We start from the raw sequence: 20,722 nt of genomic DNA, 5'->3' as shown, positions 1-20,722 counted from the left end.
ATATCCTCCTTGGAAGTTCTTCCCTGAAATGGTCTTGGGAAAATGATTTCTCTATAGCTCATAAATAGTTTCTGAAGGCAATCTCAAAAAAAGTCAAATATGTAAGCAATGGCCACATCATTGACCCAAGAGCACAGCTTTCGAAGATGACCACTGGGAGGGCAATAAAGACATAGATGTAACCTCACACATCTCATTTTTCTCTAACTTGATGAAAAGAAAAATTACAATGTCGACTCGTGGCCTGTTTACCGGTTTGAGTGTTTCTTGGTTGGGGGGAATTTGTCTTATTCATTGGTGTCCCCAAGGCTTGACAAACAGAAACAACACCTTGAATGTTTGCTAAATGGAACTAGATTAAATTGTTTCAGTTGAAAGCTTCATTAAGATTATTAGTGCTCATGAGTAAGTGCATCACTTACTGTAATGTGTTCTAAATTTCCACAAATATATTTGTATTTTCCCATCCTGCTTTTCGGAGCAGGGAACTAAACCTAACCTGACCCCAAGGCACAGAGCTTTTCACACACCGACATGTGTTTATATTTATTCTCAATGACCTAAGCGTACATAGAAATCTCATTTGCAATGTTCCAAGTCCTTTTTTTTAAAATCAGCTTTGAACTTTAGCCTCTTCTAACCATAACTTTTCTATGAAAATTCAACACACTATCAACTCTAATATCTCTAACTTCCCAAACTACTCAGAAGTACAAGCACGATCTGCTGCATCTGCCATGAAATAACACTCTGTAGAGATTTGAAATCATATGATGAAAATAAAACACACTGGGTAATGCAGTTACTATGTTGTTACCATTGTTGCTGCTTTTAAGTACGGCACATGAAACAGGATCTCTTAATCTGTTTCCCCAATTTGGGGATTAGAATGAATTTCCAGTGAGCTCATCTGAAAGCTCTATCTCTTAGAGTGAAGGACAGACTCCATTCTTTGAGTCCAAATTGTGCCAGACTGATCTGAAAACCAAATAGAAGGGCTTCAAAGGATCCTGAAAACTAAGGCTCCAGGAAGGTGACAAGGACTCAGGCACAAGGACTCAAATCACAGTCTAAAAGGTAGAAAGTATACAGTTCAAAAAGAATCAGCCATTCCTGCAGTGGTCAGTAGTGGAGGGATGTTTACATTAAAAAAAAAAAAAAAGTATTCTGAGTCTCTGGAAAATCCTTTCTACATTGCAATACAGGTGCTGGACACGAAGAGGCCAGGCCAGTGCCCTCTGCTGAAGGTACAATTCTGTCTGGGGATGACAGTTCTGGTCTGAATGTATCTCTATAAGGTACATATAAGAAATAGAGGTTTCAATAGGGGAAAAGTCTTTTATCTCTTCCAAAGCATATAGGTCTTCCCAGACCCATCTCCCGGTCCTGTCAGAGAAAACAACATATGAGACACTCTTGACAAGGAGCTGAAGGCTCTAACAGAAGAAAAAAAGAACAAAAAGAAACAATTTTATTTCCCTGCCTTTCTGAGTGAATCCTTTAGCAAACTTGTTAGAACAAAAAATGAGCCAGTTTTTGTTTCCTACTCGGAGATAGACAGCATGACAGAACACCACTGACCTTGCAATGGAAAAGACCTGGGTTTAGATTCCTGGCTTAGCTACTTACAATCAGAGTGACCAGGGGCAAAGCCCTTAGCGTCTCTGAAACTCAGTTTCCTCGCCTGTAAAACTGAAGTGATAATATCCAGTCAGCAGGTCATTATGGTTAAATGAATTGATATACACAAGTGCCTGGCACAGAACCTGACATGGGACAGGTGTGTCCTGAATGTTAAATATTCTTCTTCTTTCCTCCTGAGGTAGGTCATGCAAACATTCCTGGCTGGTCTAGAGTGTCCCAAAGCTGTGATTTCCAAGGAGTCCCACGGGAAGCCACAGGGAGCCCAGGTGTAGGGCCTGTAGCTCAAGCCCAGCCCGCTGTCTTTAGTGGCACGAACCCGGCGACAGATGAGGAGGAAGGTCTCCCGGCACCCGGTCCCGAGCCCCCGCGGCCCTGCCCTGCACCCTCGTGCAGTCACACCGACACAGCCCCGGGCACGATCCTCCGGATGTGGGTGTAAGACTTCCTGATGGTGACGCTGCCGTGGTGCGACACCCCCCGGGGCAGGACGCACTCCTCTGTTAGTTTCTGGGCCTCAGGGTCCCAGCACAGCACAGTGGCGATGACCTCGTTCTTCTCGTCCCGCCCCCCGGTGATGTAGAGGCGGTTGTTGCAGGGCGAGATGCCGCAGCTGGCCCTCTCGTGGCTGAGCTGGGTCACCAGGCACCAGCTGTCCTCCAGGGGGCTGTAGGCGTACAGCGCTCTCATGGCCCCTCCTGAAGAGGAAGGGAAACACGGTGGGCATCTCGCTGTTCTTCTGGTTTTCTTCCCCTTTACCCACAAAAATCCTACTTCTGCTCGGTCAAATCTACCATCTTGCTAATAGAAAGGGTAGATTCGTGGCTCTCCGGGAAGCTGAGTGGGTATGCAGGGCAGTAAGTCTCACACTAGAAACACTTCGCAGAGCCCTTTAAACTCTGTGGCCAGGCGCTAATCACGTGCAAAAGGACAGTTGGCTTCAGGTGGTGCCAAAATGTACCCTAAGACTGCTCCCTGGAGGAAATACCACCTGGTGCATCGGGTGCACTCAGCTCGTCATCCCAGCTCTGCCACATTGTTATTGTAACCGTAAGCCCTGAGACCGTGGTGGTTTTAAGACATGAGAAGGACCATGCGCATAAAGCACCTGCAGAAGGCCTGGTGCGGAGAAGCTATCAACACATGGCAGTGACTAGAGGCAGTGGCATCTCTTTGTAGACTGAGCATGACCTGGGACACCAGTCCACGTCACCATCTTAAGATGCGCTTTGAAGTCATGAGACTGACCATACAGATACAGGAAACCTGAAGCAAGGGAGAGAAGGGGTTTTTCCTTAATCTCTTCCTGTATTTTGCCTCCGGGAAGCCTTCTCTGATCAGCTCTTATTTGCTGGAGTTACATATTTTTGGCATCTCCTTAAATCAGTGACTCTCAATCATGGCTGCACAGGAAAATCACCTGCACATTAGAAACACCTTGCACTGTTGGCCAGCGTCCTCCTTCTCATTCTGGTATCATTTGGTCTGGGGTAAGCTCCAGCTATGCATAGTTCTGTAAAAAGCTCCCCAGGTGATTCTCATGAGTAGTCAGGATTGAGATCCATCATCCTTAACAATTACATGCCAACTGTGGTCTGGCCAGCCAGGCTTTCCTTTTGGCTAAATGCAACTTTTCAGAGCCCCCAAAGCAAGTGGAAAGAGTAAAATTCCCATTAACACAAAATAAGAAACGATGATAGCTACTATTTATCCGTCATTTATCATATATACTGTGCACATTTCAATTTCTGTACATTTGCTAATGTTTACAATATGCTTCGTTCCTGTAGCAACTTCTGGCTCATCCACTGGGCCCCACTGTCAGTCTGCTTTGTATGTCCCCTGAAAGTGGGCTGTTTCTGTATCCAGGACTGGAAGGTAAATTCCACCAAGGTCTGGACCAATCCCATCTTCTCTTCCTTTTCAACCTCACCCACATCACCCAGGAATCTGAGTTCCCAGAAGGGCCTCATCTGATCTACCTGCAACACTGCATGGGTGGGGGGCCTCAGATGAATAAGATGCCATTCATTCACTTACCAACAACATAGATGCGATCCCGGAAACTGACTGCATTGATGCATTTAGCCTCCACTGGCATGGACGACTTTAAACTCCATTTATTAGTTGAAGGGTCATAACACTGAGTCTTGTCTGTGGCCAGTTTCCCATTGGGTCCGCCCCCAATCACATAGAGCTTCTTCTTGTGGCTGGTGGCTGCGAAGGAACTGACGTGGACGAGAAGGGGTGCTGCCTGCAGAGGCACCGGGAGAAGCTGTCAGCCCCACAGCTACAGACTGCTCCCAGACTGCTGCCACGGCTCACAGGACACGGGCCAGGAGCTGGGGACACAAGCCTGGGCATCCTTTGCCTGAAGTCACAAGGCCTGTGGGCTTGACTCCCTTTGAGATGCAGAGGGGTCAAAGCATGTATTTCCCACCCTCCCTGCAGACTCAGGACAGGCTAGAACAAGCTGAGTGATGGATGTTTCCAGCCTGTTTCTTCCAAAGTCCAGCTATCAGGGGAGAAAAGGTGTACATAGGAATAAACATTTATACAGATGAAACCAGCCAATGTTGGAGGAAAATGCTTTCTCAAACATGCATATTTATATTAATTCATGTGTTCTTTCATTTAAAAAATATTTACTGAGTGCCTACTATGTGCCAGGTATTGGCCATATTGCTTACATCTAGGAAGAAAAGCTGGTATAAGGGTTTCAGGTGGCCATAGGTAAGCAGACTCCCACTCTGGGGTAGCATGAAGATTTGGGGATTAAGCCAGACTTGTGCTCCCACCCTGTGAACCCCACAGCACTCAAGGGCACTTCCCAGAGCCTCTTATCCATTGACATGGCCCTCTTGGGTCATGGAGCAACTCTGTAATGGGACTTGACAAGTTGAGCAGATCTGGGGCACACCCCCATAAATATTAAGGGCTATATAGCAGTTTTCAGGTTGACAGATCTTGCTTGGCTGGATGCCATGAAGACCTGGCTACCTTTGCTTGTGCCTCTGATGATCATGTTTTATACTTCCCAAAGTGGAACATACTCTGACATACTATCTGATAAGGAGAAAGAAAATTTGGGATTGGGCCTAACCTGAAGATATAGGAATTGAGTTCACTTTACTTTTTATTATTATTATTATTATTATTATTATTATTATTATTATTGTTGTAAGGACACTTAACATGAGATCTACTCTCTTAGCAAATTTTTTCCCACATCAGAGGGTAATGTGCCAAGGTTGTAACAAGGTTTGAGGGAGGCACGTGTCACACAATGGCATGAACACAAAATCATCATGCTTATGAACTACAAAAGGATCTCTCTTAACACATTTTTAGGCATAAAATGCATTTTGAGCATAAAATGCAGTACTGTTATCTGTAGGCAGATCTCCAGAGCTTATTCACCTTGCATAACTGAAATTTTATGCCCACTGATTAGCAATGATGTACACCTAAGGTTGAATTGCTAAAGTCTTACAAGCAGCATATGACTCTGACTCAGTAAACAGTGTAGTAAAGGGATCCCTGTAGGCCCACTGTGGAGACAACAGCTGGCATCTGAGGAGACAGAGACTCTGAGCTAAGACGTGCAGACTGAGGTTGGGACCAAGCCTCCCCTCTCCAGCTGGGGCTCTTGCCCACACAGAGCTTCCCCACCTGGAAGGAAGCTGTTTCTGTGACCTGATCAGCAATGCTGAAGCAATGGCCCCTTTCAGGAGGGAAGCTCAGAGCCACCAACAATGTTCTCAGTGCGAGCAGAGAAATCAGAAGCCATATACCTACATTGGCATATACTTTTTTTTTTTTTAAGCTTTGAAGTAGTAATACAAAGTTACTCATAGAAATAAATCTCCTGGGGGCCTGAGTGGCTCAGTCAGTTAAGCCTCTGCCTTCAGCTCGGGTTGTGATCCCAGGGTCCTGGGACTGAGCCCCACATCGGGATCCCTGCTCAGCGGGGAGCCTGCTTCTCCCTCTCCCTCTGCCCCTGCTTGTGCTCTTTCTCTCTCTCAAATAAATAAATAAAATCTTTTAAAAAAACAAAGAAAGAAATCTCCTATACCTCTGACCAGCAGTTATGGAAGGGGTCATAGGTCTCCACGTTGTTGATCCTCTGCAAGCCATCAAAACCTCCAATCACATAGACCTTGCCACCTAACACCACCATCTTATGCCTCCAGCGGCCTATGTTCAAATACTCAATTTGAATCCATTTGTTGATTGAAGAATTATATTTCCAAACATCGTGCTGTGTTTCTTTGCCACCTAGAAGAGATACAGAGCATTTAAGAAACCACCAGATGTGTAAGAAATATAGCTTGTCCCATAATTTCCCACAGTCCTTAAGAAATCGTGAAGGTGTGTGTCATCTGGTTGGGGAGACATAGCCAACACAGAGGGATAGAGAGAGCCAGTGTGCGGCTGGGGTGAATTGTGTACCAGGACTGTGTCCTGTGTCACCTCTGTGCCGTGAGAGTTCAGAGAAGAGGTGGCTGAATGAGTTGGGTTCAGAGAAGTCTTCAGGGAAGCTGCACCCAAGTCCATGTGGGTGGATAGGGGCCAGCAGGCACCTGGACTCAGTGTCTGTGCAGCCAAGGGGCAGGAAGTAAGGCAGGTCAGGTGAGGTTGGACCATTGCGGGTGATGATGGTAGGTCCTTGACCAGCAGCCAAATTAGAAGGCACTTAAGTTCTGTTTGCTTACTTATTTAGACAAATGCAAACCTGGAAAAATCACCAAGAAATCTTACAAAATTGTCTCAGTTCAAATCTCCAATCTATACAAAAAACATAAGTGGGATTTATCCTATTGTTAAATATTTTTTTTATAAAAGAATGAGATGCTCACAATAGGTAATTTGAGAATGAGCTGGTAAATATTTTTTTTCAAGACCACTCTCTCAATAAACAGAAAATACATAATTCAGTTAGGGCGCGAGACCAAGATAAAGGAGAACTGACTTTTTGGTGACTTTAATAAAATATTTTATCAGCTTTGTGTACCATTCCTCATCAGCACAGAGTACCACCAACTACTTAAAGCAAAAGATGTACTTTTCAGACTTATAAATATGCTCTAGTAGGGCAATGCGTATCACTGATGATGCTCTGTGTCCTGGGTGAGCGTTTCTCTAGGGTAGAGCCCAGAAGTGAGATTTCTAAGTCAAGGGCACACACACTTCAAATTTTTACAGGTGTTGCCAAAGAGCCTTCCACAGCTGTCCTGGTTGACCTTCCCCTACCCTACCCACAGCATATATTAAGAGCATTTTTTGGTTTGTTTTGTTTTATAGGCTGATGGAGAAAAGTAATGTCATAGTTTGGTTTTTCCTGGCTGCTAGGGAGACTGAGCTTCTTCCTCTTCCATGAATTTTTTGTTCATATAGTTTAACCATTTTTCCTTGGGTTGTATACCTTTTAGAGCTCTCTATTCAAAACACTATGTGTGATATTGACCTCATTTAGGTAGTGTCAAAAGTTATAAAATAGGGGCGCCTGGGTGGCTCAGTCAGTTAAATGTCCGACTTGATTTCAGCTCAGGTCATGGTCTCAGGGTCATGAGATTGAGCCCCGCCCGTGTTGGGAGTGTCTGCAGGGAGTCAGCGGGGAGTCTGCTTAAGATTCTCCCCCTCCGCCCCTCCCCACCTCACACATGCACACACGCGCTCGCTCTCTCTCTCAAATAAATAAAATCTTTTTTAAAAAGTTATAAAATAACTACATGCTTTCAAAGAAATGTATGTACACTGTATTAAAAAGAAAAAAAATCTATGATTTTTTTACTTCAAGATGTAAAGGAAGACCTGATTAAGTGGGAAGCATTTCATGTGCATAGATGAGAAGACAGGTTATTGCAAAGATGTCAACCCTCCCCAAGTTAATTGATACATTCAGTGCCTTCAGAACCTTCCAGGGAACTTGAAGATATCATTCTAAATTTCATCTGGAAGAGTAAATTTGGAAAAATTTCTAAGAAACTTTTGAAAAAGAATGAATAAGGCTTTCCCAGCAACATCAAAATGTAGTAAAAAGCTATGATAATGAAAGCAGTGTGGCATTGGCATAAGATGAGACAAACTTACCAATGAAAAGAATACAGAAGAGACTGGAAGATATAAACATCATTAAATAAATGGTATTAGAACAACTGGCTATTTATTTGGAGAAAAATTAAGTTAGATCCTTCTTTCACATTATGGATAAAATAAAATTAAAAAATAAATGGTATAAAAGTAACTGGAGAATATATAGGAGAAGATGTTGATGATCTTGGGGTGGGGAGGAGCTTTCTAAGCATGACATGAAACATAGCATCACATAAGAAAGACAGTTACTATATACAATATAAATCAAAGTTAAAAGAAAATCATAGTCTGAGGGAAACTATTTGCAATACAAACAGCAAAGGATATATAATAAGAGCTCCAAAAAAATAATAAAAAGACAAACAGCCAATAGAAAGACAAAGTGTAGGAATAGACAATTTTTTAAAAATAAAGTGTTAGCTAATAAATATATGAAAATATGCTAACATCATTAATGAATTAATGAATAAATGAATTAAATATTCTAGGCTATTAAATATGTAATTGATAATAAAAAATATTAGCAAGGATGTAGAAAATGGGCACTGTTGTTCAACACTGGTTGAACTGTAAATTGGTACAAACTTTCTGGAGGACAATTTAACAATATCTACAAAAATTCTAAATTGACATATCTTACAACCACCTCCAGGAATTTCTCCAAATAGCAGCACAAGTTCATAAGTACATGTGTATTAAAATGCCTATTATGGGGCACCTGGGTAGCTCAGTGGGTTGAGCACCTGACTCCTGATTTCGGCTCAGGTCATGATCTCAGGGTCATGGGTTCAAGCCCTGCATGGGGCTCCGCGCTCAGCATGGAGTCTGCTTGTCCCTCTCCCTCCCCTTTTGTTCTTTCCCCTCTCTCTCTAAAATAAATAAATAAAATCCTTAAAAAAATAAGATAATAAAATAAAATGCCTATTGCAGTATTTTTTCCAGTATGAAAATAAAAGCTAAAAAAATTGTGTTTCATTAATTCAATAGACTTAATCCATATGATAGATTCATTATATCAACATGTAATTATGTCCAAAATAGATTGTTAATTGAAGTACAAGTTTCTGTGATTTAACTGTGTGTAACAAGCCTGCCTTCATGCATTGCTTGTATCATTTCTCAACAGACAACAACAAATCTAACAGAGGGAAAGGACAAACTGTAGAATGACATGTGTAGTGTATGTGACATAGACTGACTATGATTGCCAAACCTGCCTTTTCCTCCTGCGCACAGAGCTAAACTACATTTCCTAGCCCGCCTGCATGGGGGCTGGCAGTGCAGGGGGGCATGGGGCTACTTGTTGCCAAAAGAATGTGAGCAGATTGATGCCTCCCATCAATAAATAAGGGTTATTACCTAATCTATGGTATTAACATACCCAGGGAAGAACTGAACTGCCCTTGATTTTGCAGGATGCCAGTTCTGGGAAGAAGCTCTTCCCCCAAACAAGTTCAGATTAGAGAAAACCTCCGAGAGAGGACAAAGGATGCTTGTCTCCTCCCTTGGGGCCCCAAGAAGAGCTGGGTGGCTTTTGATGTCTTGGGGAGATATGGGACTCAGAGAACCTGGGTTGGAACCCTGCCTGACATTTACCAGTGTGTGACCTATCTTCAGATACATTTTATAATCCTTCCGAGCCTGCATTTTCTCCATTTGTAACTGGAGATTAAAATCACCTACCTTAGAGAGTTGATGTGAGAGGCAGATGATTAAATACCATCAAAGCGTAAATTCACCTACTGTGCTGTAAAGACGGTAGAGACTTTGTCACTTAATAAATAGTTATTAAGCATTTACTAGTAGCTGGGCGCAGCGCCAGGTGCTGGCAATACAGTACTCACTCTCGTGGAATTTAAGGACTAGTGGGAGTCAGGCGCCGTGCAATTATAAATAAGCAAATAACTCAGAAGTGAGAAATGACAAAGTACTGTGTGCTACTAGAGCATCTAAAAGTATGACAGTAGGGCGCCTGGGTGGCTCAGTTGGTTAAGCGACTGCCTTCAGCTCAGGTCATGATCCTGGAGTCCTGGGATCGAGTCCCACATCGGGCTCCCTGCTCGGCAGGGGGTCTGCTTCTCCCTCTGCCCTCTTCCCTCTCATGCTCTCTGTCTCTCATTCTCTCTCTCTCAAATAAATAAATAAAATCTTTTTAAAAAATAAATAAATAAATAAAAGTATGACAGTAAACTTGAGGTGAGAGCTCAGGTTTGGGGAGAAGAGCAGACATTTTAATTCATTACCCAGTGCCCTACACCTCTAGCAAATACCAAATAAACTCTAGTATCACTTTCCTTCTTCCTTTTCCATGAAGGGCCAGACCTGTCTGCCTGCTCCCCCAGATCCTAGTACAGTACTGCTCACAGGTTAGCGTCCATTAAGTAAGAATGTGCTTAAAAAAAAAAAAGTAAGAATGTGCTTTCCAAGATAAGACCACCTGAGCTCCTGGTTCCCACGTGCTGATCCAGTCAGAGCTAGACCATCGCCATTCACAGTAATTCTACTAAGTTGGTTGCCTGGCTCTCACTCAGGAAATGCATAGTGCCCCTGGGGCCTTGCTTTGGCATTATGTGACTCCTGCTTACCTGAGATGTAGACCTCATTTTTTAATGTCACGCATGCAAATTCCACCCACTTCTTATTATCACTCTCCAGCTCATGCTCCGTCATGGGGAGCTTGGCCACCTCCAGGCGGCTGCGCCGCAGGGGGTCCAGGCAGGTAACCTCCGCCACAAACCGTTCATCCTTCGTGCAGCCACCAATGATCATGAATACCTCAGACTGAAACTCATGCATCCTGGGCTTGGTGCGCTCCGAAATGATCTGGAAAACCAATGGAAGTACGTAAAGGCAGGATGACACAGAGGTTCAGAGCCCAGGCTATGGAGCCAGACCGAGCAGAACCCAGTTCCCAACTCTGCCACCATGTGACCTCACCATGAGCCTTAGCTCCATCATCTGTGTAATGGGGACTTTAGTGGTAACTACCTCATAGGTCTGTGGTGAAGATGAAATGGTATCATGTATGTAGTGTGCCTGGCTTGCAAGGGGCCTGGGGTATAATAGATACTCAACAAAGCTTACCTATTGTTGCTTTTGCTGCTATCTTAAGAAGTCCTGGTCCGTTTATCATCAAATGCACTTCACCCTTCCCGCCCGGTCTGAAGGCTTGAACCTTGGAATTTCATTTCTGGCCACCTTCCACCCCTTTCTGGTTTCAATTTCTTTTTTTTTTTTTTCTTTAAAGATTTTATTTATTTATTTGAGAGAGAGAGAATGAGAGAGAGCACATGAGAGGGGGGGAGGGTCAGAGGGAGAAGCAGACTCCCTGCCGAGCAGGGAGCCCGATGTGGGACTCGATCCAGGGACTCCAGGATCATGACCTGAGCCGAAGGCAGTTGCTTAACCAACTGAGCCACCCAGGCGCCCTCTGGTTTCAATTTCTTAATGATATCCCAGACTTTGCTCACCACTAGATCTCTTCTGAAAGAGAAGTCCTGATGGTAGGCACACAGAGCACTTGGAGACTTAGGGAAAAAGAACCAAACGGGAGCATGGTGTGGCAAGGGACGTTGGAGGACTGGGTCCCAACATCAAAGATATGACCCTTCAGAGCCTTGAACAAGCAAAGAAATCCACATCACAGATATTTGAAACCAGCTGAAAGAACAGAAAGTCAAGTACACCAGAGTTTGGTCCTGGTTTCACCACCTGTGGCTATGTGACCTTGGAGAAGCAACACAATCTCCATAAATGCCTGAGATCACTTCTGTGTCATCAAGTCATTGTGAGCATTCATGCGGTTGTGATGCAGAGGCATGAGGGATGAGCAGAGCACCTAGCATAGGCACAGCCCTTAACAGATAGTCATGGCAGTAGGAGAAGCTAGAGATGGCATATTGGCATTATTAGGGAAAAGGGAGAGCTGCCCTTCTCCTGGTTCCATCCATCCCCTGGGCTCAGTGGGGAAGGTTCTACAGGTGGGCTGATGGGAGACAGTACCCATTTCCCAATGACCAAAGCAGCCTGCAAGGTCAGGCTGACCTCACACAGGATTTGAAATTTCAATCTTGACCACAGATGTAACCAAAAAGTTATAGTAGCAAAAACTGCCCCCTCAAGTGGTGAATCCAATCAATGGTCACAAGTAAGCCGACCAGCCAACACCCAACCTCTACTTCCCGTAAGAGACTTTGGTTTCTGTATCAAAGAGTCAGATACAGTAAATTTTGCATCCTCAATGGCCATAAAGTGTGTCAAAGGGCTCTCCTTCGGAGGTCGGCAGAAAGAAGTGGGGGATGTATGTGGGGCAATGGGCAGAATCTGAGGGCACTGACAGTGGAGAAGACAGCTGGGGTAAGGGTGGGAGGGGTGGTCCTGGGAACTTGGAGTCACTGTGAGGATACCAAGCTGGCAGGACAGGATCTGAGCAATGAGTTGGCACCAAACGCAAATTTTGCCACTCTGTGATTTTCTTTCCCATTATCTGCCCTGCTTCATGCCCCTAAATCTCCCCTCCCCACAGTTCAGATGCAACCTCCAGGACCAATCTGGTCCTTTCAAAAGGATTAGGGATTGTGGAGCAACACTTAGAGGACAGCACTAGCCTCCCAGAATTGGTCCCTGTGTGACCTTTATTCCAGCTCTGAAAGCCAGGCCTCAGCCTTCTTCTGAAGTCCCCCATCTTCTTCACAGTGGCTGTCCTCAATAGCCTGCTGGCCAGTAGGGGGACTGGACTAGCTGTGATCTTACTCCTGATTCCCAGCCTGGCACCCCATTCCTGAGTCCTGGGCTGTGGACGACTCTGCTCCCATTGAAACCCCTGCATTCCATGGGGCGCCTGGGTGGCTCAGATGGTTAAGCATCTGCCTTCGGCTCAGGTCATGATCACAGGGTCCTGGGATCGAGCCCCATGTCTGGCTCCTGGCTCAGCGGGGAGCTTGCTTCTCCCTCTGCCTCTCCCCCTGCTCGTGCTCTCTCTCTCTGTATCTCTGTGTCTCGAATGAATAAATAAAAAAATCTTAAAAAAAAAAAAAAGAAACCCCTGCACTCCTACCTGCTATCTGGACCCCCCCATAATATCTGTCCTTGATTTCCCACACCACCTCCCCATCCACTTACCCTTTAAGTCATTGGCATTATTTGTAACGTCCCTTTGTCCTTTCCTCTAAGAAGCCATTCTTGACTTTCTATACATGTTCCCACAGTCCTGAATTTCCCCATCACAGCACTTTTCCTACTTCCTTGTAATTTACTTCCCTGATGACAGAAACAGCCCTTACTCTCCAATGGATCCTTAGCACCAAGAATAGTCTTGGAGATTGTGGGTTTCTATAAACATTTGTTGAATGAGTGAATGAATGGATGAATGAATGAATGAATGAATAGGAGAACTAGGTAACCCAGGACCTGATACAGACTTTTTCCCAGTCTAGATCACGGTTGTAACCAGCTTCCACAGCGGCACCCAGCAATCCCCACCTCAGGGTATTTACATCTTATGTTGTCCCCCCAATATTGTTCCGGGGAGGCCTCTATGCCAGCAAAATACAGCAGAGGCGATGGTTTACCACTGCTGAAACTAAGTTATAAAAAGCACTACAGCTTTCATCTTGATGGCTCTCTCAGTCTTTCTGGGGCCTTTGCTCTGGAAAAACCAGCTACTATGGAGAGGCCCACACGGCAAGAAACTGAGGCTTCCAGCCAACAGCCAGCAAGGAACTGACACCTGTCAACAATCCTGTGAGTGAGCTTGGAAGTTGATCCTCCAACACTGTTTGAGCTTTGAGATGACTGTAGCCCCTGCCAACAGCTTGACTACAGCTTCATGAGAGACTCCAACTAAACCAGGCCTAGATTCCTGTGAGCTGTGAAATAATAAATGTAAACTATAAAGTTTGGGGACAATTTATTATACAGCAATAGATAACTAATACAACACTCTAGTTGATGGAATTGCTGGGTATTAAGACCTGCCTTATCACTTGGCACCACAGAACTCCCAAGTGGTGGCACTATTACCAAATGTAATTTCAACTACAATTTGACAAAATATTAACCCCAAAGGCATGGCAAGGGCCAGTCTTGAAGTCAGAGATGTGCAAGTTTGTTGCAGACACACAGGAGGGTTTCCAGTGAATCACATGCAACAATCAGCCCTAACCAGTGTCTTTTCAGATTGTTAAAAATAGAACAGACAATTGCACCTTGCTGCCTATTCATTAACAGGGCCTATACTAGGGGACCAACAGAAGTGACCGTGTTGCTTCAACAAAGCTGTCCTCAGGGGTGAGCCTCTGCCTCACTCAGGAGTGAGCAACACCATACATGTCAGAGCAGCCTTTGGTATACATCAAGGTGGTCACTGGAAACTTAGGAGGCAATGAAACAGAGGGGAAACTATCTCTGCCCCCAAAGATTTCTCTCAATGAAGGTACTAACTACCACTTCTAAATCAAATATAGATTGACGTCTGCTTTTAGGGTTCTAAAATCTCCCACTGTTGCCGCCTCCACGAGCTTAGAGGAGGAATACGGTTAAAAGGGGGAGATGATGATAGGACAAGAAGGTTTTAAGTTTGAAAAAGGAAGGTTAAGGGGAGAAGTGTGTTCAGAGAGTAGCCTCCAGACTTACACCACTATTACCAGGAGGAAACCCAAGATCATTCAAGCAGTGAGCAGACAGGGAGTTTCAGGGAATGAACTGGCAGTGAGACCTCGATTCGAAGATCACAGTGGTTGTTTGGTTCAGTTACCCAGACTGTAAAATGGGAATGAGAAAGTGCCCTGAGGATTTGGGACAATTATGCAGCAACCCTTAGACACAATGAAAAGAGAAATCTGGGATGCCTGGGTGGTGCACTCGGTTAAGCGTCTGCCTTCGGCTCAGGTCGTGATCCCAGGGTCCTGGGATCGAGTCCCTCATCAGGCTCATTGCTCAGCGGGGAGCCTGCTTCTCCCTCTGCCTCTGCTCCCCCTGCTTATGCTCACTCTCTTTCTGACAAATAAATAAAATCTTTTAAAAAAAAAAGAAAAGAGAAATCTTAGCTTCAGAGAAAGAAAATGCTTGGTTGTGAGAAATAGTGCACCATAAAGGAATTGAGAAAGAATGAGAACAGTGTTCATTTGTGGGGCCTTACCATGCACCAGACACTGTGCTAACCACATCTCATTTATTATCCTATTTAACTCTCAAAACAATTGTAACAGTTGGTAGGCATTATTATCTCCATGTTACAGGTCAGGACAGAGCTTTCAAGCAGTTAAGTAGCTTACCCAAGGTCACACAGTCAGTAAATTGTGCAGTCAAGATTAAAGCTCAGATCTGCCTAAATGCAAAGCCCATGTCCTGCCACTGGAAACTCTTCCAGATACCAGAATTCTCTCTTTTCCTAAATCCAAAATTCATAATGCCACTTTCCCCCACACTGCAAATACCGAAGTCAGAACACATACTTCATAGCAGCAATTTTGCAGAAGGGAGAGCAGAGATATTTTATATCAGCAGAAAACCTTTATCACCTGCATTTCAGGGACTTAGGAAACAGGAAGCAGAAATAAAAGTAGCTAGAATACTGGAAGTGTAGTTGATCAAGACTCTGTACTTTGAATGCTAAACTGAGAGCAGTTGCAGAGACAGACACTGTCTGCAGTTTTATGAGGGCTTTGATACCCAATGCTGAGCCATCTGCCAGTGACCCACATACCCAGCATAGGGTAGGACCCATATGGTTGCCTGAACTCCCTCCATCAGTCTACTCATCACCGTTCATTTGCTTACTGTCTTGGCTTCTCTGACAGACCATAAATTTCATAAGGCAGAGACTCTTTCTGTAGTGCCTGGTGCCATATCTGGCCTATAGCTGGTGTTCAGAATTTATTTGCAAAAACTACATACATACAGACAGACATAAAAGTATAGCTTATTAAAATATATGGGATGCTGTTAAAGTAGTACTTAGGGGGAAATTTATAGCACTACTGACAATACTAGAAAAAAAAGAAAAGTTCTCAAATCAATGACTTCAGCTTCCACTTTATTTTCTTTTTTTTAAGATTTTATTTATTTATTTGAGAGAGCATGAACAGTGGGGAGGGGCAGAGGGAGAGGGAGAAGCAGACTCCCCACTGAGCAGGGAGCCTGCTGTGAGACTCAATCCCAGGACCCTGGGACCATGACCTGAGCCGAAAGCAGACTTTTTTTTTTTTTTTAAGATTTTATTTATTTATTTGAGACAGAGAGAATGAGAGACAGAGAGCATGAGAGGGAGGAGGGTCAGAGGGAGAAGCAGACTCCCCGCCGAGCAGGGAGCCCGATGCGGGACTCGATCCCGGGACTCCAGGATCATGACCTGAGCCGAAGGCAGTCGCTCAACCAACTGAGCCACCCAGGCGCCCTTCTTTTTTTTGTTTTTGTTTTTGTTTTGTTTTGTTTTTTTTAAAGATTTTATTTATTTATTTGAGACAGAGAGAATGAGAGACAGAGAGCATGAGAGGGAGGAGGGTCAGAGGGAGAAGCAGACTCCCCGCGAAAGCAGACTCTTAACCGACTGAGCCACCCAGGTGCCCCATCAACGTCCACTTTAAAAAAATAAGAGAAAATTAAATCCAAAGTAAGCAGAAGAAAGAAAATAATCAAGACCAGAACACAAGTAAATGAAATAAATCATAAAAACAAGTGAAACCAGAAGCTGTTTCTTTGAGAAAATTGATAAAATTGATAACCCTCTAACCAGACTGATCAGGAAAAAAAGAGAGGAGACATAAACCACCAATATCTGGATGAGAGATGTGACATCACTATAGATTCTACGGATATTAAAAGGATAATAAAGGAATGCTGTGAGCAACTTTATGCTAATAAATTCCACAACTTCTATGAAATGGGAAATTCTTTGAAAGACACAACTACCAAAGTGTATTCTAGAAGAAATAGATAGCCCTATATCTATTAAAGAAATACAATTTGTAGTTAAAAACCTCACAAAGAAAATTCCTGGGGCACCTGGGTGGTTCAGCTGGTTGAGCATCAGACTTGATTTCAGTTGGGGTCATGATCTCAAGGCTGTGAGATTGACATCGGGCTCCGCGCTCAGTGCGGAATCTGCTTGTCCCTCTCCCTCCCTGACTTGCGTTCTCACTCTCTCTAAAGTAAATAAATAAAATCTTAAAAAAAAACACAAAAACTCGCTGATTCTGATAGTATCACTAGTAAATTCTACCAAACATTTAAGGATATATTTACAGAGTGAATCAATGACAGTAGATCTGAGGACAACACAGAACTAGAAAAGGACACACAAGAAAAGAAGGAGGCTCCAGGGGCCTCATACAGACAATTTCTAAACCACCTGTGGCTAGGATCTACCAATGGCCTAATGAAGGTTTGGAAGCCTATCCTAGAACTATTGTACAGTGGTATATAAGTGTGTGTGTCCATGTGTATAAACTTAACACACTGTCCCTATATTATTATTTCCTGAGGGTTTTGTTCCTCTCCACTAAGCCTATTTTTGTATTTATGAAGTTTTGAATAAAACATTTCTTCAGAAGTTGTTAAGGAGAACCAGATACATCCAAATGATATGTATATTCATCATCTTGGTACCCATTTATTTATTCAACATTTACCAATCGCTTACTCTATACCAAGGATTCTCGTAAGGTCTAGAGATGAAAAGTCCAATAATACATTTTTCTGACCATAACAAGCTGCCAGTATAGAGACATTTACAGATGAGGAAGTCAATGGTTACCATGTGGTGGCTGGTGTTACGACAGAGCAATGCACCAGGTGCTATGAGAATGAGAGAGGTCTCTGAAGAAGGTGATGCTTTAACTTTTTGCAGCTGGAGTAGAAGTCAACTAGATGGAGAGAGGAAAAAGGCACTTGAACATTAGTCTGCTTTAGTGGATGAAAAAAGCACATCCACTTTGAGGAATTGCAAGCAGTGCATTAGGAGCCTAGCAGGAGGGAGAGGCTGGAGATGGCATTAGAGAAGTGGGTGGGAGGTGAAGTAGGCAAGGCTTGGCTCTGGGAGCGGAGGCAGGAAGTGTGTGGGCTTTACCCTGAGAGTCATGGGGAGCCGTGAAGAGGGTAAGCCCAAGAACACAATAATTAGGCTTGAGTTTTAGATCATCCAGCTGGTGAATGAACTGGAGGGAGGCCAGACTGAGGGCAGGACAATGAGTTTTGAGGAATTTTCAGAAATTCAGGAGGGAAACAATGACAATCGGAACCAAGGTAACATCACAGGATATCCAAGAGACTCGTGGTTCTCCAGAGAGGGCAAACGAGGAAAGCGGTACTCCTATGGGATGGCGACCGGACAGGGCACATCCTGTCCTGTGTGTGTCACCCCCATCAACCTCCACCCTACGCACTGGGAAGAGGAAGGATGTGCTGAGTGGTTTCCTATCTCACTCAGTCCACTCAGTAGCTGTTTATAATGTGGTATCAGCCCCATTTTACAGATCAGAAATCCAGCGCTTCTGGAACTGCCTGACTCAAACCATGAACAGTGCAGCGTCTTCTTCTCCATGCCATTCCTAAGGATTGGTAAGCCAGCCTCACCTATATTTCTGTGAGGCCGCTGACTCCTCTACTTTGCCGCTTAACTACAGGGTCGCTCATCAACTCACCTCATTGCCTGAAAGGTGGTACATCCTGGCTTCCTGAAGCAGTGGGAAGACCTCTGGGCACTGTCTGATAAGAGGATCTGCCTCCACCGTCTCCACAAAGTACCACGGGTCCAGAAGTGGCAAGCGCACATTCTCAAGGACATAGGGAAGCAAGCAGAGTCGTTCTGACTGTTTGTGCCGGACCCAGCTCATCACAGTCTCAAACACCTGAGCCTCCTCAGTTACATAGAGGTCATCACTCTTCAAGATGTGGTACAGAGTATCCACAGGAAGTTCGAGGAACTCCTCAGAGTTCAGAATCTGCACAAAGTTTTGAATGATGTAGTTTTGAACCTGCTTCTTCAGACTGTCCAAGGAGTGTGTGTCCGCCAGCCTCAGTATTCCAACACAGTTTTCGGGGTTCAAGGCTTCTGTTAGGAAGCTGGCACAGGCATCCACCATCCGCAGGAACTAAGAGAACAGAAGGGAGGCAAATCAGGCCAGAAAACCATTAGTCCATAGGGAGCCTTATCAGCAAGTCGTGTGTGGTGGCAAAAAATTAGAACAATCCAGGGCACCTGGGTGGCTCAGTTGGTTAAGCGACTGCCTTCAGCTCAGGTCATGATCCCGGGGTCCTGGGATCAAGTCCCGCATCAGGCTCCCTGCTCTGCGGGGAGCCTGCTTCTCCCTCTCCCACTCCCCCCTGCTTGTGTTCCCTCTCTCGCTGTGTCTCTCTCTGTCAAATAAATAAAAAAATCTTTAAAAAAAAAAATTAGAACAATCCAAATGACTGACAGTAGGGGACCAGCTAAAGAAATGATGTACATTCTTATTTTTGGCAACTCTGTAGTCATTAATATGACATGTAAAAGAATATTAAATGATATAGAAAATGCTCATAATGTATTGAGTTTAAATATCTGTTCACTGAATCTGATCAAGCCTCTCGATTTAATCAGCAATTTACAAGAAATCATCATTCTTATAAAAATATGAGTCCCTTATGCTTATATAGCAGAAAGAGGAACACGTTAAATGGCACCATGGGAATATACAATCAGCAAAATCTGGACTGTGAGAAACTTTACAGAAAAACCAGTTCAGTTTCTTCAACAAATACATCACAAGGGGGTAAAGGAGAGAGAGAAAGACGGGGAGGAGGAACCTAGAAATGAAGAGAGATGTAAGAGACACATCAACCTCGTGCAAAGTCTGGACCTTATTTGGATTAGTGTTCATTTTAAGTGTGATAATGGTATTATGATTATGTTTCGAGAAGAATCCTTGTGTTGGGGTGCCTGGGTGGCTCAGTCGTTAAGCGTCTGCCTTTGGCTCAGGTCATGATCCCAGGGTCCCGGGATCAAGTCCTGCATCGGGCTTCTTGCTCAGCGGGAAGCCTGCTTCTCCCTCTCCCACTCCCCCTGCTTGTGTTCCCTGTCTCGCTGTGTCTCTCTCTGTCAAATAAATAAATTTTTTTTAAAGAAGAATCCTTGTGTTTTAGAGATATATACTAAAATATTTGCAGATGAAATGAGAAGAGCACTTCACAAAATCATAGGTACATTATGATCCTATTTTTATAAAAAATATAGAATATTGGGGTGCCTGGGTGGCTCAATCGTTAAGCGTCTGCCTTCGGCTCAGGTCATGATCCCAGGGTCCTGGGATCGAGCCCCACATCGGGCTCCCTGCTCCATGGGAAGCCTGCTTCTCCCTCTCCCACTCCCCTTGCTTGTGTTCTCTTTCTCTTTCTGTCAAATAAATAAATAAAATCTTAAAAAAAGATATATAGAATATTAGCATAGAAAAAAGACTGAAGGGTATACATCAAAATATTAACAGTTATTAGATCTCGGTATATCGGTATCTTAGGACAATTTATGCTGCAGTAACAAATAACCCCCAAATCTCAGGTGCTGACAAGAATAAATAATTATTTCTCACTCGCATTACATGTCCTACAGGGGTCTTCATTCCAAGACCCAGGATGACAGAAAAGCCCTGAGCTGAGATGTGACAGGGAGAAAAAAGATGGCAGAGCCTCACCAAGGCTCTTAAAACTTCAGCTCGGAAGTTGCATGTACCATTTCCACTCACACTCAATTGGCCAGAGTATCATGTGGCAAAATTTGTTGCCAAGGGAAAAATAATCCTCCCATAGACACAGTCCCATAGGGATAGAAAGGGAAGATAGTGTATAAATAATGTAAGGTACCACACTTTCTAATAAGACTCTGAGAATTTCCCTTACTTTTTTTTTTTTTTAAAGATTTTATTTATTTATTTGAGAGAGAGAGAATGAGAGAGAGCACATGAGAGGGGGGAGGGTCAGAGGGAGAAGCAGACTCCCTGCCGAGCAGGGAGCC

At 44.1% G+C, this 20,722-nt stretch overlaps 1 protein-coding gene and 1 non-coding gene across 2 annotated transcripts in view; both read right to left on the bottom strand.

The window, feature by feature from the left end:
- Positions 1 to 1,450: 1,450 nt before the first annotated feature.
- Positions 1,451 to 20,722, bottom strand: part of KLHL6 (kelch like family member 6) — a 56,168-nt gene continuing 36,896 nt past the window's right edge. Inside the window, exons 3-7 of the mRNA XM_045903293.2 lie at positions 18,378 to 18,827; positions 10,323 to 10,560; positions 5,717 to 5,919; positions 3,682 to 3,895; positions 1,451 to 2,339 (exon numbers count right to left, since the gene is read on the bottom strand). Coding sequence (XP_045759249.1) covers positions 2,038 to 2,339; positions 3,682 to 3,895; positions 5,717 to 5,919; positions 10,323 to 10,560; positions 18,378 to 18,827 — 1,407 coding nt within the window. The 3' untranslated portion in view covers positions 1,451 to 2,037. The remainder of the gene's footprint in view (positions 2,340 to 3,681; positions 3,896 to 5,716; positions 5,920 to 10,322; positions 10,561 to 18,377; positions 18,828 to 20,722) is intronic.
- Positions 4,870 to 4,972, bottom strand: LOC123835074 (small nucleolar RNA U13). The gene has a single exon (XR_006788631.1). It is a non-coding gene; the product is annotated as a small nucleolar RNA U13 (small nucleolar RNA).

The sequence above is a fragment of the Mirounga angustirostris genome, unplaced genomic scaffold (genome assembly GCF_029215605.1).
Source record: "Mirounga angustirostris isolate CCGP_5_RB_7025 unplaced genomic scaffold, mMirAng1.0.hap1 SCAF_1, whole genome shotgun sequence".
NCBI classification, from domain to species: domain Eukaryota; kingdom Metazoa; phylum Chordata; class Mammalia; order Carnivora; family Phocidae; genus Mirounga; species Mirounga angustirostris.
The sequence above is the reverse complement of the archived record's forward strand: the minus strand, read 5'-3'. Positions and strand labels throughout refer to the sequence as shown.